The following is a 21,623-nucleotide window of genomic DNA, read 5'->3' as shown; positions in this document are numbered from 1 at the left end:
GTCTGTGCGTCATTTCTTGGTTATGTCTTGAAAATGATAGAATTCACAACTCAGTATCTGAGACTGATTTAAAATCAATGAATTATTTCCTGAAATAATCAGGTGGTGCCCTTTGTTATGCTAATAATTACGAGGTATTTATGATATAGCATCGTCCATAACATCGACAACAGCATATCCCTACAAACAAATGTATAAACATTCTTAGTTAAACAACAAATGAATCACAAACAGAAGAGATTGTTCTGTCTATTATCTGATTAAGAGAACTGAGGGGTTCTCTTCTTCGGTTAGGATGACCTGTCATGGTCTAAATAGAGTTCATTTTGTGACAGAGTTCCTGTCCTCTCGTCAGGCCTGTCCGAGGCCTGCTTCGAGGCAGTAAATCTTGTTTCTTCACTCGAGGTGACCCCTACAGGGGAGACGGTTATCTGGGTTTCTCTCCTGGACCTTTTTGACTCCATGACCTGATATGGATAAGCAGCAGAAGATGGAGATGAAAGTTAACTTGAGCTGTTACCTCATACAGAGAATGTTGCAGGATCGTGTACTGACCCTAGGCATTTTTGTGTGGAATTTGAATGTTCTCTTTGTTCACATGTGAGTTTTGTTTTGTGTGCTTTGGTTTCCTCTAACCAGTGGTGGGCAGCACTAATTCAAAAATTAGCTCCACAATTTCTAAAGTGCTTATGAAAATATTTAGGTCCGCAACTTCAAACCCACTTATTGCATAGAAATATTAGCAGAAGCTAATTCTTGACTTGAATATGACCACGGTTCCTTGAAGGAATGGAACGAAGTACAACACCTTGTTGGCCCCGCATCACAAAGGCTCGTTGAAGGGCGGTATCTAACTGAGTAATGACGCTGGTGACTCCGAACTTATAGGGTGAAGGCGGAGCCTGTCACCAGACGTTCAACGTCACCACGTCACCGGTCTAAAGACATGATTAGAGGTGGCTTCAGCCAGACGTGCGAGGGCGCGCGTGTCCCATATACAACTGTGTGTTGTACTTCGTTCCATTCCTTCAAGGAACCATGGTTATATTCATAACCTTACGTTTTTCCCTTCAAAATAAGAGCTTGATTTTTAAAGTTTTTCATGTTTCCATTGGATTTTAAAGTTTCCCAGTTCACCTGAAACTCATCAGACTGAAGAAGTCACTTGGAGGAGAGACGAAACGTTTCACTAAAGAAGAACCCATCCAGAGGACCTACTTATTTTTTCTTTTTGATTTTTGAGATGCATCAGGATGTTTTCCATGTAGCTGCAGCTGCTCCAGTTGACCATTAGATGTCAGTCTTCATCAGCATAAGTCTATAATTCCATTGCTTCGACCAGTTACGTCAAGTATTGAGCTCCAGCGTTAAACTTTATTTTTTTTTAAAAAGGGAGCTCCGATTGTAAAGTAAAATAAATCAGTACATACAAAATTTTAGTATGGATTACAAATGTTTACTGTTTTTGCTGGGAAAGCGAGTTCTAAACATTGCTTTCCTGCTACGTAAGCAGACACAAAGCATTGTGGGAAATGTCTGTAAAATGTGGATCCTTGCTGGCTACTGAATATTGTCTTTTGCACTGTGTTTATTATTATAATTTAACAGAAGCCATATGAGTAATTTAGATTGCTGCCAGCAAAAATACTTTGCAAAGCTGACATATTAAAATGAGAACCGACTGAACCGTGACCCAAAGCGACAGTCAGGGAGGACGTATACGTACCTTCGCAAAAAGTAGTGTTAAGCTGGGAGGGGAGCTATTGGACAGATCATGTGCATTGTGAGTCCTGACAGCAATTCGTTCCGTTGTTCAAGATAATGACTGATGTAGAAAATTAGTTATTAGCGAAACTGCAATTAAAATTTAAAAAGCGCAAATCCGCTTATGCTTTATAAAAATTAGCAAGACCGCTAAAGCGCAAACAAAATGTTTAGGTCTGAAATTAGCGGATTTGCGCTTTAGCGGTCTGGTGCCCACCAATGCCTCTAACAGCATAAAAACCTGCATGTTAAATTGATTGGTAATTCTATTTCTCCCTAGATGTGAGTGAGAGTGTGATCTGTTCTTTGTCTTTAAATGCTCTTAAAAGAATACAGTACAGCTAAATGGCCAAACAACCCATTTTGTGTTGATGCTCTGCATGTTGCTGTCACTCAATCTGCTGAAGAGAGCAACAGGAGTCACTGAATTGCTCTTACCAGGACTGCAGCTAATGACTACTTTGATAGTCAGCTAATCTGTGATTATTTTTTCAATTAGTCGATTAGTCAACAATTTTATTCTGTCACAATGTCCATCTATGCTTTCTGTGGGCACACATCCTGTTCTAGCTCCAGTAGCTACATATTTCGTCTCATCTGCTCACACTTGTGAATGTCACTCTGTTATCCAGTTTATCTACCTTAACACAAAAAGTTCCAATAGCAAATTAAAATAATAACCCATGAAACATTTGAATTTTAACCTCAAGCTTAATAGCTTAATCAGATGCATTTTGTACAGTATTACATGCAAACATGATTAAAATTAAATTATATAATACAAATTAAACTGCAAGTAGTCAACAAACAGCTAATGTACAAATAACTCAAAATAGCGGCCTCTCTTCCAGCATGAGCGGCTGTTAACCTGCCCTGCAGGGTGTAAACGTAGCTTTGGTTGTGGGGACATTCAAGTGCATTAAAGTAAGAAAATAATCCATCATATTTTAAATTTTGCTGGTTCTGGCTGTCCAAAAGTTCAAAGACTTAAATGCTATCAGAAAATGTGAGAAAACAAGGCAAGATTGTTACTTTCTTTCAGTTATTTAATATGAAGCACTTAAGCTAATGTATGATGACTCCGCTTCCAAGAAACGCTGTTTTCTGATAGTAAATTAACAAACTTATAGAGAGTTGGCTACAGCACAAAGTGAGGACTCTGAAAATAACATTTACTGTATAAGAAATGAACCTGGCAAACAAGGTAACTTTCTGAAACTTTACCACATGGAGAGGACAGCTAGTGTCTTGTGGTCTGATCATGTTTTTCCCACGGCTGTGCCTCCATTACTGACTGCATTTTACTTTATTCGGTTCATTTTTTGGTAAAAAAATAAAATTTTGCCAACTTTGGAAAATTAGTCTTGTTTTTTTTCTCTCTCTCTTTGACATGATCATCTTTTTGTTCTGCCTTTATTACTGCTCTTTTGATTTGCCCAGGGCTTCTTCTGTGGTTTGCAGACCGGCACTTCTTTTTCAGTAGCCTATAAACCAGGGCTATTGAACCGGCAGCTCGCAGGCTACATCCGGCCCGCGAGTGACCAAAGTCCGGCCCGCCAATTGCTTCATTCATCTCTTAAGCCCAAAGCCCCAGTTTTCTACTTTAATTACTCTAAGTTCTTTTAGTTAAACATAGACATGTTTGGTATCTACAGAAACATCAGGATCTTGGCTACAAGCTGGTAAAACCCATTTCTATGCTCACTCAAGCTGTTGAAGATAAAACAATGAAAGTGAAAATAAAATTGGTTTAAATTTTTGAAAAATCAAAGAAGTCAAAATTATATTTGTGTTAAATAGGAGGGATAATGTGTTATTTTTAGTTTTGATATAATTTTATTATCACTATTTTTTTATTACATAGGGTTCTGTATGTTGTATTTATGATTAAATAAAAATTAAATCAGCTGTTTCAAAAGTAACAAATACTTGGTTTATTCACATAATGAATGTAATCGATGTATGTTCGGGCCTTTAGCTGATGGCCTGTAGTAACTGTGGCCACCAGAGCAATTTAGTTGAATATCCCTGCTATAAACAAACCACAGACAATAGAAGCAATTCTGCCTCCAGCAGTTTGTGGATTGCATTGCAGTTACAAATAATCAGTTACCAAATATCAGTTAATAATACGATGCATCAACATTAAAATGCCACTTCTCTGCACGTAGAGCAAAGAGCTTGCATGTCTTGAATAAAAAATAATCACACTGAAAGTTTAAATCTGAAGGGAGTTCAGTTATAGTGTTTGACTTAAGAAACTTGTGGTCCCTGAAGGTGTCAGTCAGCACTTGTCACATTATTTAACTCCCTTCTACACTCGCGTGCCTGTATGCAGTTCTCACTGCATGCTTATGATTTTGACGTTAGCAGAATGCTGCCCGGGGATTAGCTCTTGGATTGATTGACAGAGGCAAGGCATTACTTGTGCAAATTTATACTGCAAACTTCCTCCTGGAGAGAGGTGCTTTCGTTTTGGGATCCAAGTGTGAGATACAACAACATGGGGCAAGCACTGATGATAAAATAATCTAAGTGGAGGTGCAAACCTTTATGGCAATCTTTGGAAAGGCATAACATGTACTAAACACTTCCTGGAGGGAGGTGAAGGAGACGAGCACTGGACGAAGCTGAGCAGAGATCCCGGGAACAAACTGGGCACCCATGATTACACAAGAATTAACAAAAAGCACCGCAGCCATAAATTCAATTCAATTAAAAAATACTTTATTGATCCCAGAGGGAAATTAGGTAAATAAAAACATGAATAAATAAAAAAGGAAAAAAAATTGTATAGGTCCTCTGGACGGGTTCTTCTTTAATGAAACGTTTCGTCTCTCTTCCAAGAGACTTCTTCAGTCTGAGAGTTTCAGGCAAAATGCAAGCTTTTAAGTCCTGCCTCCAGGTGACTGATACTCACATCACATGACTATGGTTCACAGGTGACTCATACTCACATCACATCACATGAACGATGGCCATGTGATGTGAGTATCAGTCACCTGGAGGCAGGACTCAAAAGCCTGAATTTTGCCTGAAACTCTCAGACTGAAGAAGTCTCTTGGAAGAGAGACGAAATGTTTCATTAAAGAAGAACCCGTCCAGAGGACCTATACAATTTTTTTTTCCTTTTGATTTTTTACCTGGATTACTGAGATGCATCAGGACATGAATAAATAAATAAATAAATAAATAAAGTCTGACTACTGAATGATAAAACCACAATGGCTTTTTTTTTACCACAACAGCTAAAGTCACTGCAGATGGTCCACCCACAATCATGCGCACAGAGTGAGATGGAAACACACACACACCTGAGCAGGACCAAACAGACCTGAACCGAATAGTGAGACTTACAAATGGAGAAAGGGCTTTAAAGCCGAGCGTCATGTTGATACTGCTAGACTGACACAAGTTTCACCCCACTCCATGAAGTAACAGAGCTGTTGTCATCGATGCAGATTTTATGAGGAGTGCGGGTTGCCCTGCTTGTTCATTGGTAGTGGAAATTGTTATTTATTAAGGGACATGGAGACCTTTTTTGTGTTTGTGACCACCCGCTCCCCGCACCTTCCTGGAACAACGATTGGTCCCATCAGTGAGACCGGAATTGTTTTCCCCCAGTTTCACTATTAGGGAATCAGGTCGCATTTGTGACCAAATTAGTCACATTCCAGAGCCCTGAGAACAAAACACCCCCCCCCCCCCAATCCAGGTTCAAAATGATGGGAGGTGCCCTGTCACAATGTAGGTGATCATATTTTTTAAAAATAAAATAAAATAAACATGCTCATGGGGGTATCTGGCGGCATTTCAAGCAAAACTCTTACTCACCCTCTTATGACTGACATAACAGAGTGCTGATTTATTTTTTGAAGACATTTTCCCTGGCAAAGAGCCATGACTCACCAGAAATGAGTCCACAGCACAAACATGGGCAGTGATCCACCAATGTACATTAAAAGACCATTTAAAGTTGCCAGTTAACCTTTCATCTTTTTAATTTTAACTAAACCACAATAAACCTAAAACACAAAAAGAGACATTATCTTTTATCTTAACTCTTATTTCTAATTGACTCAATATTTTCCTCGACCAAGAGGGTGGAGTGGGGGGAGGAGTCTAAAATGGGGGCAGTAATTTGAGGATTCGTTGTCAAGAAACTTCAGATGTATTGTTGCTGAAACATCAGCTGAAATAGACAAACTTTTAGCTGAAATCTCAGTCACACTTGGCTTGCATCTCTGGAGAGCTTGAGTCTGTTCAGCTGTGGCTACAATGGTCCATCACTCTATTCATTGCTATCATTCCTATTATTAAAATACAATATTACACATATTGCAGATAAGAAAATCCTTTTATCAAATATTTATAACTGCAGACAGTTACAGTAAATCAGATGAAAATGCTCTTATAAAATCTAATTGTTTCAATCAGCCTTTAATTGCTTTAATTATTTTCCAAGAATATTTTACTAAGGGGGTTAAAATCAATTTAGCTAAAGATGTTCTTGAATCACACTAGGATATTTTTTCTGTTATATGTCTACTTCATAACTAGTGATTAATGAATTACACAATAACTTTCTACCTTTAGGTGCTATATCCAGATATGCTGCAGCTTGTAGATAAATATTTATCTTGGTTTTTATTTCCCAACAGACATAACACGAGCTCAGGATGGTGCATCTCCTAATATATCACACTGAAGGTTCATTTTTTGACTGCGAAGGTTATGGCTGATATAGGGGTCACTCGTCTTCTTTTCTCCTTCTCCACCCTCTTTTTCCTTCGCTGCGTCCTCCTTTCACCTTTGCTTAAGCATATTTCTTCCCCACGCTTTTGACTTTATCACCTTTTCAGTACCAATGCATTCAAACTTTTGCACCCCATCCCACAATATTGATGTTTTTTCCCCCTCTTTAAGATATTCTTTGTTATAACTGCCTGTCTCCACAGGAGTTCTGTGGCTTTGCATCGTGGCAGAGTGCCTGTACATCCTCCTTCTGGCCACCGGAGGCATCCTCATGTCATTAGAAGTGTGTCACTTTGGCAACGTCATCGATGGCCTAAAGCTCAATGCCTTTGCTGCCATATTCACCGTGCTCTCAGGTGAGACGACTCTTGATCTTACCAGCTGAAAATGTTAGATAAATGAATCAAATTTCGTGATTCATTAAATTCATTTAGCATAATCCTCATGTCTTGTACAAGAAAATGTAATTTTGGGGATTATTTGTTCCTATTTTTTAAGAAAACTAATTTTTTTTTGGGGGGGGAGGGTAATATGGCACACACTTTTACTTCTAGTGTAGTACACAATGTCTGCGTGTGGCTACATTTGTAGTGTGGCTGCATTTGTAGTGTCAGTAAGATTAACCACAGCCTTATGTTATACACTTGTGTATTTATGTCCACAATGACACAGTTGTGGGCCAGCTCTGGCAATGATGGCACTGTTTTTAAGATGGCATGCCACAACTAGCCCAGTAGTGATATGGTTTATGTGGTGCTGGACTATGCATGGAACACCTTTGGCAAACCACTTCTGAGCCACCGAAGGGCCATCAATCTTTACAGTATGTGGGCCAAGTGTTAGGGTTTATTCTAGGGTTGGGCAAAATTGTATCGCGTGCAACTGATCATCAGAAAAACTTTGATCAATTATTTTTTGGCACTTGACGATTAATACGATTAATGCCACCAAGCAGACTGACTGGGGATTTCCCCGGTCAGTCTGCTCGATGCTCCTCTCCGCTTCAAGTATGACGAATGTGTAAAAAAGTTCTGTTTTTTTATTTATAATAACTCCGGTAATACTTGGATTATCAACATAATTTAAAAATTGATGTATGGCACTGTACTTTGGATGTAATTTGGAACAGATTTTTACAGAGAGAAATACTTCCCCTTGATTTAAATCAGTCATGTGACTAGGGCATGCAGGCATCCAGGGACTCAGGGGGATTAATTGTTGTATTAMTCGTTATCGGCTAAATACCACAATTAATCGAAGTTATTGTTTTTGTTTTTTTTGTTTTGTTTTGTTTTTTTTTTTGCCAAAATTGCCCAACCCTAGTGTAGTCACACCAGCTGTTGTTAATCTGCTTTAATTGAATTTTAGTTTAAAGTTGAAAGTCCGGTTCGTTTGGGGAGGTGTGAATACGGTTTTAGAGTGTTTGTGCACTCTGTGGGACAGAACTGGGACAGACAATTTTTGCTATGTGAGATGGCAGTGCGATGTTTGCATAGCACAAGACTGTGCAAGGGAATTGTTCAGACATGGCTCTGGATTGTGTCTTACAGGGCTGTGACTGATAGAGATGACTTCAAATTGTAATAAAGTAGACCCATTTTCAGTTGCGGTCTTTGTGACTGGCAAGCTGTGTAGCTGCTTTTAAAGCTGCCAGTTTTTGTGAGGATTGCATGCAAAACTGTGTTCCAAGCTCAGCTCCACTGACATTGTACCCGCTATGGTAAACTCCCCCACCATTACTGAAATACTGGAGAACCTCTTCAAAATGAAGATGAGCAGATTTGAACCTTTTTTTTGAAAACATGTTATTTTTCAATTAGAGTTTCTGTGGTGAGTGTAAATGAAAATAGACAGTTGATAAGCCCAAGAACTTTATTACAAGCCTGCTGTCAGACTCTGCTCTCCTCTTCTCTTTTCTGCCCGATGTTCTCACACCAGTGTCTTCTAGTGACAAGAGGCATTAACAGCTGTAATAACAGGTAACCTCCAACAGATTATGTACTAACCCTCTGGCTTGGGGTGGGGCAGCAAATGTATAGTGAAGGCCACCCCCAATCATTTGGTGGTGCCCCAGTATTTGTGACTTCAAGTCAGAAACACTAAAGCTACAAAACCACATGCTGATTTTAAGTCATTGCATTACTGCTTTCAAACAACTGAATCTAAAAATTGCATTTTCATTCTGGTGTATGTCCAATCACATTTAGGCCAGTTGCAACCCCTCAGCCCCTTAGAAGATTTCCAGCTAGCTTGCAGTCTGCCTCTAACTCTCAGTGGAGGAATTAACAATGACCTTCTCTCTAATCCACTCTGAAAATGATGCTGAGCACCAAGCTCTTAGCAGTAAATCAGCAGTAAAAACTACTTGTCTCTATAGCAGTGGTTCATTTACTGACTTTTCATGGGCAATTCAGAAAGGGTCTAAAAACTTTTCTAAAAATAAAAGAAACTTTTGAATCTAGGTCAAAATCTTTACCCCAGGCTTTGATGCTTACGAAGTTATTAGCACATTCGTTATCTTTTTTCCCTTCATTTGCCAGCTTAGCCAGTGAGCTTTAGCCTCATTCCCAGTGTTATTTTTAATTCTGTAAGCTTTGACAATGATTTGGGTGGTTAGATTAGCTATAATATACCTTTAAAATAAAACATAGACTTCTTCATTTTTGGTCCATGTTGGAGGTTGCAGAAGGTTAGTGCCTATCCCAGGAGCTAACAGACAAGAAGTCAGAACAAACTTCTAGTTTGTTGCAAAAGAGGAAGATGAGAAATCACAAGAAATACAGCAATGAGAAGATGGAATGAAATAAAATACTTGTTGCATTTTTAAAAAGTGCAGATAATTGCACAAAGTAGAAATAAAAAATGTGTCTCAAAAAGAATTACTCCAGGAAAGTATAYATAACCAAAATTTCTACTTAAGTAGAACAACTCTGACTTTCACAGACACATCACAAAGTGCTTCATGGAGATCAAAATAACTAAAAACAATACTAGAGGACAAGATAAAAAAAGAAAACAGAAAATAAACTTAACTAAAAACCTGTCTGAATAAAACTCAGAGGAGTCTGTGCAATGAAGATTCATTGGGAGAGTATTCCAGTGCCTAGATGTGGCTCAGTCACCACAGGTTTTGAAATGGGTTTGAGGTACCACCAGTAGCATTTGATTTAACAGCTTCAGTAGGTCCGATATGTATTTGGGGGGCCTGACCATTAAGTGCTCTAAAGGTGGAGACCCTGGAAGCACCTGCACATACACTCACCGGCCACTTTATTAGGTACACCTGTCCAACTGCTCGTTAACACTTAATTTCTAATCAGCCAATCACATGGCGGCAACTCAGTGCATTTAGGTATGTAGACATGGTCAAGATAATCTCCTGCAGTTCAAACCGAGCATCAGTATGGGGAAGAAAGGTGATTTGAGTGCCTTTGAACGTGGCATGGTTGTTGGTGCCAGAAGGGCTGGTCTGAGTATTTCAGAAACTGCTGATCTACTGGGATTTTCACGCACAACCATCTCTAGGGTTTACAGAGAATGGTCCGAAAAAGAAAAAACATCCAGTGAGCGGCAGTCCTGTGGGCGGAAATGCCTTGTTGATGCCAGAGGTCAGAGGAGAATGGGCAGACTGGTTGGAGCTGATAGAAAGGCAACAGTGACTCAAATAACCACCCGTTACAACCAAGGTAGGCAGAAGAGCATCTCTGAACGCACAGTACGTCGAACTTTGAGGCAGATGGGCTTCAGCAGCAGAAGACCACACCGGGTGCCACTCCTTTCAGCTAAGAACAGGAAACTGAGGCTACAATTTGCACAAGCTCATCGAAATTGGACAAGAGAAGATTGGAAAAACGTTACCTGGTCTGATGAGTCTCGATTTCTGCTGCGACATTCGGATGGTAGGGTCAGAATTTGGCGTCAACAACATGAAAGCATGGATCCATCCTGCCTTGTATCAACGGTTCAGGCTGGTGGTGGTGGTGTCATGGTGTGGGGAATCTTTTCTTGKCACTCTTTGGGCCCCTTGGTACCAATTGAGCATCGTTGCAACGCCACAGCCTACCTGAGTATTGTTGCTGACCATGTCCATCCCTTTATGACCACAATATACCCAACATCTGATGGCTACTTTCAGCAGGATAATGCGCCATGTCATAAAGCTGGAATCATCTCAGACTGGTTTCTTGAACATGACAATGAGTTCACTGTACTCAAATGGCCTCCACAGTCACCAGATCTCAATCCAATAGAGCATCTTTGGGATGTGGTGGAACGGGAGATTCGCATCATGGATGTGCAGCCGACAAATCTGCGGCAACTGTGTGATGCCATCATGTCAATATGGACCAAAATCTCCGAGGAATGCTTCCAGCACCTTGTTGAATCTATGCCACGAAGAATTGAGGCAGTTCTGAAGGCAAAAGGGGGTCCAACCCGTTACTAGCGTGGTGTACCTAATAAAGTGGCCGGTGAGTGTACTGTATATCCCAGTCACATGAACAAATCAAGTTACTGTAGCCAGAAAGATGTGCCATTCCTAAGAATCTGATTCAATTTCTGCCAAAAGTACACTTCAAACTGTAGACCATTTTTTAAAACTTGTTGATAGACCAAGTAAAACCAGAGTTATGATAAATAATTTATGGCACTCTTTTTTAATGGTCATCATGCTTGTAGCAGCTGAAAAGAAGGGCAGATTCATAGAAACAACGCCTCAACTCCCACCCCACCCAAAAAAAAAAAAAAACAAAACAAAACAAAAAACAAAGCACAACCCTCAACTTCTTTTATGACATACTCTTAATTTACATTACTTGCGTTCCGTCTCCGCTCCGCTCCGACCTCCGCAGCAAATATGCCCCCATTATAATCAACGAGAGTGTTTACACTGGCTGTGCACGGTGGCGGTGAGTGGACGGTGATCCATCAAAATTAGAACAGATCCTATTTTTGCCATACACCGGAGCAGCACCGGAGTCAATTTTTAAAGATTACGTCGCACCAACAGGAAAAGAAACGAGCACAACATCCGTATTTTCAAAATCAGACACTTTTAGGCTGGATAATTTGTTGGAAAATGTCGAAATTGCGGCTATTTTAATAAATAAACAGATATATGTCTACACAAATGGTGTCAGAATGTATCGGTCTGTTTGGGAAGCAGATGGAAACATGTAGCATGAAGCATATGTGTACACACACATGATACACGTGGATTTTATTTTGAAATCAAAAGTTTCAAAAAGACGACAGCGAAAGTTTCAACATAGATATCAAAAGCCTTTATATCGTTGTTTTCAGCTGTGTTTGGAGTTAGTCTTTCACAGAATTAATTATTTTTTGCTGTGACTTCCACATTTATCACTGAATTTATCGCGCGATTTCCTCTGTCGGACCGGAGCGGAGGTAGTGTAAACTTGACTGGAAACGCACAGCTGCGACCTGCGCAGCGGAGACACATGTAGTATAAATCTGGGGTTAGACCCAAAGTTCTTATGTATAAACATAAAGATTTGAAAGTTGATTGAAGTTCAGCAAGATTGGGAGAGAGCAATGAGATTTATGATATTTAGTGTGTTTTGATTTTATTGTTAGGGTGTGGTTTTGCGTGTTTAGTCTGTTTTGGTGTGTTCGAATCAACACAATGAGGCGATTTTTGAATGTGGAATTCTAAAATGAATGCCCTTTTAGCTAATTCCTTCTGCAGGATTCGCCACAGCAAGCAAACTCGCATGAAAGATTTGGCAATTGTTGTATGCTGGATGCCCTTCCTGACAGAATCTGGGCTCGAACCTGTAGTCTCTGGATAATAAGATTAAGCATAAGGATTTTAAGACCATGGTAGTGACTACTGAGTCCTTTGAAACAGCAAATTAATTTGGGCCACATTTCAGATACCTTTTCTTTTGGCTTTTCACAGCTGCTGTACAAAGCTCAGTTAACAGGTTAGATCTCTTTGTCTTTAAGCATTCACCAAATGTAGTTTGTGGTCAAAGGTGAATACAGGTTATTTTATAGGGCGGCTCTTAAAAGGTTGGACACATAAATCATTTAACCCAAGTCTCTAGAAATATGCAGTCTGGCATACCTAAAGGCCCTCTCACTATAAGGTTGTAAACAACTTATGCCAACTTTAATGTCTAAATTAATAATAAAAGTTAAATATTTGATCAATCTGTTAGCATTGCAGTATGTACACGCCTAAAAGAGGCTTCCAATTTTTTTTTAAATTCCGTCTTCATTGTAGATGTCTTTAAAAATTGTTTTCTAAAACACTAAAGTTAAAAGGCCTTAAAGAGGTATGCCTCTTGGTTTATGTTCTCAGTAAGTACTTGATATCGGTACTTGGATCGGTGAGTGCTCAAACTGAAGGACTTGTACCTCCCTTGGTTTGAGAAAAGCTGCCCCCCCCCCCCCAGTTGTAACAGTGTGTCTAAATAATCATGTTTCAGTGTGTACTTTAGTTTTAAGCTTCAGTGCAGGTTCATTGTAAGAAAAAAAAGGAACAGATGTCAAATGCAAGTTTATTTTTGTTTGTTTTTTTTCCTTTCATTTTAAAATTGACTTAAACACACACACAAATACACAAACTTGTTTTTATATCCTTGTGGGGTCCATCCATTGACTTCCATTCATTTTTTTGGTAATTTTATATTCTAACCCTGACCACAAACCCTAAGGCTAACCTCACAGGTACCTACCTGACCCTAAAACTAACCTAAACTCAATTCACACCTTGGTCCTAAACCCAACCCCCAACCCAAAATCAGCTTCCAAAGTTGTGGGGCCCGAGCACCCGGTCCCCACGAGGCTGCACTTTCCTTAAAACTGGACCCCACGATGTAAGAAAAACAAGGCCACACACACACACAATCTGGTACAGCTATATTTATGGGGACCTGGCATTGACTTACATTATTTTCTACAGCCTAACCTTGACCACCAAAACTAACCCTAACCTCACATGTACACATGTTTTTGTTATGTGATTTTCAGGTTAAATAAGTTTACCCTGTATGTGCAGAACATACTGTACATCATCTCCACATCAAAGGGCATGTGAGGACTCAGAAATGTGACATTTATCCTGACACAAAGCTGTCCCCGTTCTACATAGCATTATGATAATGTTACACTGAGATATTTTAGGGATAAACATAGGAGTTGATAGGGATGAGATGGGAATTTAGGTGTTTGCTGCTGAATCTGGTGCATTCCTTTTCAGTCCAGGGATTTGCAGGGGGGCAGCTTAAGTGGTAATCGGATTGGAAGGATCCAGTGGCTGGTTTTTATTTCCTTTCTGTTTTATAGGTGATGAATGGCTCATATGAAGAGAGTTAAAATCTCTGCTTCAGTTCACCAAGACTTGGGCATGCAGCAGCGRCAACGTTCTGTTAACATGTTGGCATTCTGCCATTCAGGTATTGGCCATTTTGTGTAAATGTTCCCGGGAGCTTTGTTCAGGCATGTGCAATCATTTTTAGTTTTATTATTGGCATTAAACGGGGCATTACATAAGGTGGGAGATTTTATGGCAAAATGTTAAAAAAAAACCTACAGAGTTCTCCTGTAATAAACACAAATATATTGGGTTGCTTCACAGTTTATGAATAGTAGTACATTAACAGTAAATTATCTCCACGTTCAGGTTTAGGTGTTACGAAGAGTTTTGTCTGAATGTGTTCACTTATAGGCCCTTGTAGTTTCAGCCAAATCACTGCGGTAAGGTGTTTTTCAGACAGGATTTGCATTAAATGTAATAATTTAATACTATTTATTCGATCATTTATTGAATCACAAAGCAGTTCAGTCACAGTATGATTCTAAATATAATCAAGCGTGAAGAATGAAATTTGTAGATATTTATGATAAACTACAAAAAGAACATAGCATATTTTTATTTATTTAATTAATTAATTAATTTATTTATTGATTTTTGCAGTGGGCGGTGGGGGGGCTAACGCTAAGAGGAGACTCATCTCTTCTATAATGGGGCAAACAAATGTTCATCTGAGTTAATATTTTGGAAAAGCTGAAACAGTGGCTCTCACAGCCTGTTGCACCTCGGCGCGCTCCTGTAACAGCGCTGTTGAGAGGAGTTTGGTCACGCGAGCAAAGTTGGACATATCTGTTCCATAATAAGGCTCTGAACACATAAACTTACAATGGGTTAGATTTTAGATACCGATGTCTCGCGTAGCTCAGGAGCGAAGTGTGGAGGATGGGGTTTGCTCACTCAGGACAGGAGCTGCAGGCTGACCGGTGTTTATCAGGTAGACTGCTTCACCGACATCAGAAAGACCCGCCCTGCTCTGCWTGTGATTGATCATGGGATTAGCATATCATGATATAATTTATTTTCCAGTGTAAGTTTGTTTTACCAGTATTATCGTGAATGATTTGATATGACCCAGCCCCATTGTCCATAATGTTATGTACTGTATATAGGTTCAGGTTTGAATCTACGCTCACACATGTGACTGGCCACAGCAAAACCAGAAAAAAATCTCCCCGGGGTCCTTTTAAGTTATTTACAGAATCTGAAAGTGTGAGTTAAAAACTATCCAATGATGTCAAACACATTGCAATCAAAAATAAATTTGAATGATCAAAATCTGCAAAAAAGATTAGGGAGAAAACAAGCCTCAAAGTTTCAGACGGTCCTCAGAGCGTTACATGTGGGTGTTAACAAAGGCTTAATTTAATTTACATGAATTTATAATTTTATAATTTAATTAATGGCCATTTTTTAATTTATCAAAAAATGCTTTTTTTAACTCATTGGCTTTTAACCCAACTGATTTTACTCATTTTTTATTGGTAATTTTTTATCTGTTTTATTGCTTTGTTTTATTATGTCCTGATGCATCTCRGTAATCCAGGTTTTGATTTGTTTTATTATGTTTTGTATTGAGTTTTTAAATCATTTGCATTGTTTTTTATTTTACTTTGTCATTTTATTTTGATGTTCATTTATTGATTTTTGGCTGTCTCTGTAAGACCCACTGTAAAATTACATTACTTTTGGCTGTACCAAAAATAAACCCACAAAAGTTCCTGATATCAGTGATGTGACACGCATGCACAGAAAAAAACGTGACATCACAACCTGTAGCACATCGATTCTGAAGTTGCTGTTCAATCAGCTGATTAAATAATTATGACATGCTTGTTTAGTTCAGTGTTTATATCTGAACCTGCCTCTGACTTGATGCTCGGGTGAAGCATTTTATTTTTGGAACAAAGCTAACTGCTTTGAAGGGCTTCGGTAGTAAAGTATCAAACTCTAGGATCAATATTTAAAGCTTTCTTCATCTTCCTCATCTTCAGCTAACTTCCACTGGAAAACTCAGAATGTTTTCCAAAGTGTTGTGCTCTCTATCATTGATCTGTAATACATATTGATTCTTCTGCTTCATCTTGTTCTGATTCAGAATCAGAAATGGCATCGGCGTCTGCCTTGGTAAAAAAGTTACTGCCACTGTGACACAGACACTGTAACGTGCTTTTAGACTCTGAAAACAGGCTGAATTCAAACACAAAGTTCACCATTTTAAAACCTCAGAAACTGCTATTTAAAGCATGCGGTGGATTCTTCATAATTTCAACTAGTATAATTTAAAAAACAAAAATCATTATTTTCTCAGAAAAAAATATGGTTTTTCCTTTTCCTACTTTTGCCATGGTGCATCACAAATATTTACTTAAATATTTTTAGCAAGTTGCACATGTAATACACTTATTTTACCCATAAACAAGCTTCTGATATAACTTTGACTGGATAATAGTTGGCAGAATTAATAGTTTATGTAAGTATGGTTAGTTTACTAGCAAGAGGGCTGGCTTTTAGTATTGTCCACAAATTTTGAACATGGTTTTCAAATGGCCATTCTGGGCACTTAATGTCAGTCTATTTCATCCAATCAGAAACTAATTTGGATGTATTTGGGTCACTGGGAAATGGAAGTATCTATGTTTTGGCTTTCTAGCTTTTAATTTGAAGTAAAGTTGAAAAATATGGTGGTAGCCCTCCTCTGTCAATATTCCAATGCACCAGTTCTACTAGCAGAAAAACAGCCCCACAGCCTGATGTTGCCACCACCATAATAGTCAGTTCTTAAACGTGAAAGCCTAACTTCAACTCCTGAACACTAGGGTTGGGCAATATTGGCAAAAAAATTAATCACAATTAATTGTGGTATTTAGCCGATAACGATTAATTTGACAATCAATCCCCTGGAGTCCCTGGACACACTTACAGTGTGTCCTGGTCATATGACCAATTTAGTGGGAAAGATTTGAAAAAATCTGTTCCAAATTGTGTCAAAATTACCGACTTCAGGCTATACATCAATTTTTAAATTGTGTTGATAGATAAATAAATTACAGAACCTTTTTTTAATGTTTGTCATATTTGTAGTGGAGAGGAGCATCGAGCAGACTGATGGTGGCATTAATCGTATTAATCGTCAAGTGCCAAAAAATAATCAATTAATGTTTTTCTGACGATTAATTGCACACGATACGATTATGCCCAACCCTACTGAACACATTTTTTTTTTCATTGTGGACACATAGCTCAAGCACTGCATTGCCTTAAAATAGAACCTTTTTTCACAAGACATTTTGCCTGTCCATGCCAGATTTGTGATGTTAGGTGTCCTGACTGTAAAATGTTTATTTATATTTGCAGGGCTGATGAGTCCCACTGTTGTCATTACCAAATGTAATGAGCTGATTTGCACTGAAAAACCATCATGTTTTATCTGAGTGAAGAGCAAGGACTGAGCACATGGCCTTGAGGGACCCCAATTGTCACTCAAATTGATGGTCCATGTGTTACTATCATAGACCACATGTATGTAGACCTCCTACCAAAACCTGTACTCTTGAGGTGTGAAGTACTCTGCAGGTGTGAAAGCACACATGTGCACATAGGCAGCTACAGGCAAAATGTTCTGCACTAACAACAATTACAATAAACTGCAGACAACAGTGTTTTTTTTTTTGTTACTCACTTTTTGCAGCACATTGGACCAAAACCAACAACATCCTAGGTCCAAAGGAGCATCAGTTTATTCACTAGTTCTGACATCACTGTGATCATAGTGACACTGCATGATCAATTCATGAGTAAGACCACACTGGAAACTACAATGGAACCATGTAAACATTGAAAAAGCATTAAAATATCCAGAGAAYGGTCTCATGTAAACAGGATCTTAATTTGCTGCTCTATGTTCAAATATTATTTTTCTAATACATTTTGTTGTACTTTTCAAGATGAAAAGAAAGATCATGTGCAAGTAGTAGTAGTAGTAGTAGTAGTAGTAGTAGTAGTAGTAGTAGTAGTAGTAGTAGTAGTAGTAGTAGAAGTAGTAGTGAAGCCCCACATCCCTAGTGTGCAGAATAAATCAGGTCCAACTTCAGTTCTCACCAACTAGAGAAGTCAGGGACACTTTCTTTATAAAATGTTCAGTCTATGGTTACCATAAACATAAAATCTACCCGTTATGCTCTTGTCCAAAACCCAGTTACAGAACATGATTTGAAATCCAAGCAGAGAAAACTTCACTATAAACTACTGTGGGACTTTTGTGTTAAAGTCTGACAAGAAATCGATGAACAGAACCCAGCTGTACTCGTTCTTTGTCTCCAGGTGGGATAAAATGTGGAAGGTGTATGTGATTGTGATTGCAACATCTGTGGGATGGGTGGTACCATAAGCAAACTCGAAGGGGTTCCAGAGGGAATTTGAGGCAGTTTTAATGTGACCCATGACTAGTTGTTCAAACTAAGGCAGGTTATAGGAGTATTCTCAGGCACAGGGATGATGGAGGCAGTTTTAAACAACCGTAAGAGAGAGGTGTCATTAAAAATGTTAGCTAACTCAGCAGCACAGGCTTTCATCACACAACCAGGAACACTGTGGGGCAGCTTTGTGTGGATTGCTTTTTTTAGTGCTCCCCCAGCTGCACACAATCCCTGCACCTACTCATCATAAAGGGGAGGGTCAGTTTTTCATCTCTTCTGGAAAATTTAAAACCTCAAACCTGCCATATCGTTCATTTAATTGGTCTGTGGAAGAGGCATTAGTAACCACTACATGTGCTGTTACTTTATAATCCTTTACAGCCTGAGTTCTCTGCCACATGCACCTTTTGTTCTGGAGTCACAACATTTGTCCTTGATTTGTTTCTGAGTGTGCCAGCATAGCCTTCCTGGTGGCTCAAGGGAGGTCACTTCTCACAGTGCTGAGGGCTACTTTGTCTCCTGATCTGAAGGCTGCATCCCTCACTTTTAACCTTCTCTGTACCTCTGATGTCATCCATGGCTTCTGAATTGCCCGGCTGGTGTAAGCACGGATGACTGTGACATCACACATTCACTTCTCCATGTAGTAGCCCTAATCATTACCCCATTCAAGATGCTAGTATCCTTACAACACACAAAATGACTAAAAATAAAGTAATTCTACTGATATTGAGCAAAATATCTGGTGTGTAGAGTAGAGATTGATCCCCAACATAGATTATTAGTGCTAACAGATTACACAGGATCTTGTTTAAAAATTTGCCATTAATTATTTGGAGTTAACTCTGTCTGTTATAAAAAATATCTAATGAACCAATGGACACTCTTGTATTTCTACAGCTGATTAACTATTGGAGCCAATCTAATTCAAGAAGGTGGCTACAGCTAAATGACCAAAGGGAACACAAAATGGGCTAGAAATCTGTCAATTTTACAAATATTGAGCTAAGATTATAATTTTTTGGGGGGTGGGGTTGTGGGGATGGTTCAGTTGATAGAGCTGATGCCTCTCAGCAGGAAGGTCACCGGATCAAATCCCAGCATGGCAACCTTGGTAGAGTTTGTATGTGCTCTCTGTGCATTTGTTGGTTCTCTCCGGGCACTCTGRCTTCCTCCCAYASAMCAAAAACATGACTGTTRGGTTAATTGAYAACTCTAAATTGTCCTTGGGTGTGAGTGAGAGAGTGAATGGTTGYYTGTCTCATTTATCTCTGTGTGTKGCCCTGTGATGGACTTGCTACCTGTCCAGAATTACCACGCCCCTCGCACTGTGATATGGGCACCAGTGACCCCCATGACCCTGAAAGGAAGAAACAGTTATAGATAAAGGCTGGATGGGTGAATGAGCTAAGATTTGATATTAATGTACCTGAGAGTCATCCACAATACTTAGCTTTCCACTCCACTTTTTCCCAACTCATCATAAAATGATCTCAATCCAAAACTSTGACATCCCGATCGGATGCKGGCGATRTGCATTTCTTCAAGAAATGCTAGATTTTTAATTATTTAGTGCAGTCAGCGTTAATGTACTTTCTGTATACTCCAAAAACAAACCAGAAATATGATCTTTAAAAGGTTTGGTCAGGAACCTTTCTGTTTGCCAGAATCAATGTATTATAAACTTCACTGGATGCAAAGGGAACATAATGGTGATATGTAAGCAGAACAGTTTTTAAGTTAGRACGATTTAAATCTTCAACAGTCACTGTAAAAGTGTCTGGGTAAACTGTTTCAGGCTCATTTATTTAATGGTATGAGTCTTCACATATTTTTCACGYACACACCCAGCCCACTGCCTTCAGAGTCTCCAGTCCTCTGTCTGCACAGAACCATGTTAGTCCACCCAGCAGAGTCAGAGGTGCTAGAGACAGGTTTCAATGAAAGCATAAGCACAACAGTCTCTCGTTTTCATGCATATTGTGTATTTGTAGCTGTAAATAATCAAAAGAAATGGGCACTGGTGAGAAAACCGATGTTGTGGCTGGTTTGTGTGGATTAACRTTAAGATGTATTCGAACACTGACTCTATTTCCTCTGTTTTCATCACCTTGCACTCTTCCTCTGCATCCTCCGCACATCTGTACAGCTCTTCTTCCACAGAGACATGAAATCTCCCACAGACTTTACATGGGTTTTCTTGAACTATACCAACAACTCTCTTGTTTTAAACAAAATTTCAGTAAATGTTAAAATAATAATTAAGTAACTGGGGAAAAAAACACTGTTATATCCAAAAGGAAGACATGAAATTAAACAAATACTCTTGATATGTTGATTACACTATTCTTTTGATAAGCTAAAAGGGGAAACCGTTCTTGGTGTAAATGCTCACATTTATTAAGTTGTATAATGCTGGAGCCCCGGGGGAGCAACTCAGGCAGCCAGTAGTATCAACCATGTACAAAAAAAACACAGAAAGTGGGGGTATTTTATGTCCAGGCACAGACCTGCGCTGATCAGCGTTTAGGAGGGTTATTTCAACTATTTCCACCAAATCTTTTTATACTTGTGTTGCTTTCCAGGCTGGGCTTTACTGATGCATTACATGTAAATCCCCCCTCCCGTTGGTTTCAACCGTGTTTCAACATAATTTTTGTTCTCACTTCTGATCAGCCAAGCTTGGATGTGTTCTCTTCTGTGATTGGCTATCTCCATAAAAATTGAAAAACAGGCAAAGATTAGCATGATGTGCCTTTTGATTCCTATGCCACCCGATGCCATCCAACAAAATATTGTTATTATTATTTATTTCCTGAATGACACATTGATTTAAGAGTTAGGTTATTTTCAGCATATGATGAAAACAAGAGGCTAAAATTGCTGTCAAGTTGGACAAGATTTGAGAAAAAAAGCAGCTTAGTTTAGTTTTTGAGTCCCATCAGTAAATTAAACATTTACGACATTAAATTTAAAAAAAGCTTAAACTATGTTCTGTCTTCTTCTGAATGGGTGTTCTGAACTGTAATTTTATTGTGCTCTGTACAATGACAATAAAGGTATAATCTAATCTAATCTAATCTAAACTAGGTTCAATTTTCATCTAATTTTATATTTGGGTGTCTTATTTAGCTAACACCAAACCCATTTTGAAAAATTAATTCTCAAAGTTAGAAAATGAAGGGCAAACATTTTTAGCCATCTGGAGTCAATGGACACAATGCCGACATAATGGTGCGTCACATAACTGATCTTAGTTGCTGTAACTCCCTGTAACAAAAACACTCTCCAAGACTGTATTTGTGTCAAGGTAGAGACTTAATGCTATGCATCCGTTTTAAAATTGTGTT

General features: G+C 38.9%; 1 protein-coding gene across 1 annotated transcript in view; it reads left to right on the top strand.

Moving 5' to 3' along the window:
* Positions 1-21,623, top strand: part of LOC106531730 (germ cell-specific gene 1-like protein) — a 50,874-nt gene that overhangs the window by 8,253 nt on the left and 20,998 nt on the right. The window contains exon 3 of the mRNA XM_014027646.1: positions 6,723-6,875. Coding sequence (XP_013883100.1) covers positions 6,723-6,875 — 153 coding nt within the window. The remainder of the gene's footprint in view (positions 1-6,722; positions 6,876-21,623) is intronic.

The sequence above is a fragment of the Austrofundulus limnaeus genome, unplaced genomic scaffold (genome assembly GCF_001266775.1).
Source record: "Austrofundulus limnaeus strain Quisiro unplaced genomic scaffold, Austrofundulus_limnaeus-1.0 Scaffold668, whole genome shotgun sequence".
Classification (NCBI taxonomy): Eukaryota; Metazoa; Chordata; class Actinopteri; order Cyprinodontiformes; family Rivulidae; genus Austrofundulus; species Austrofundulus limnaeus.
The sequence above is the reverse complement of the archived record's forward strand: the minus strand, read 5'-3'. Positions and strand labels throughout refer to the sequence as shown.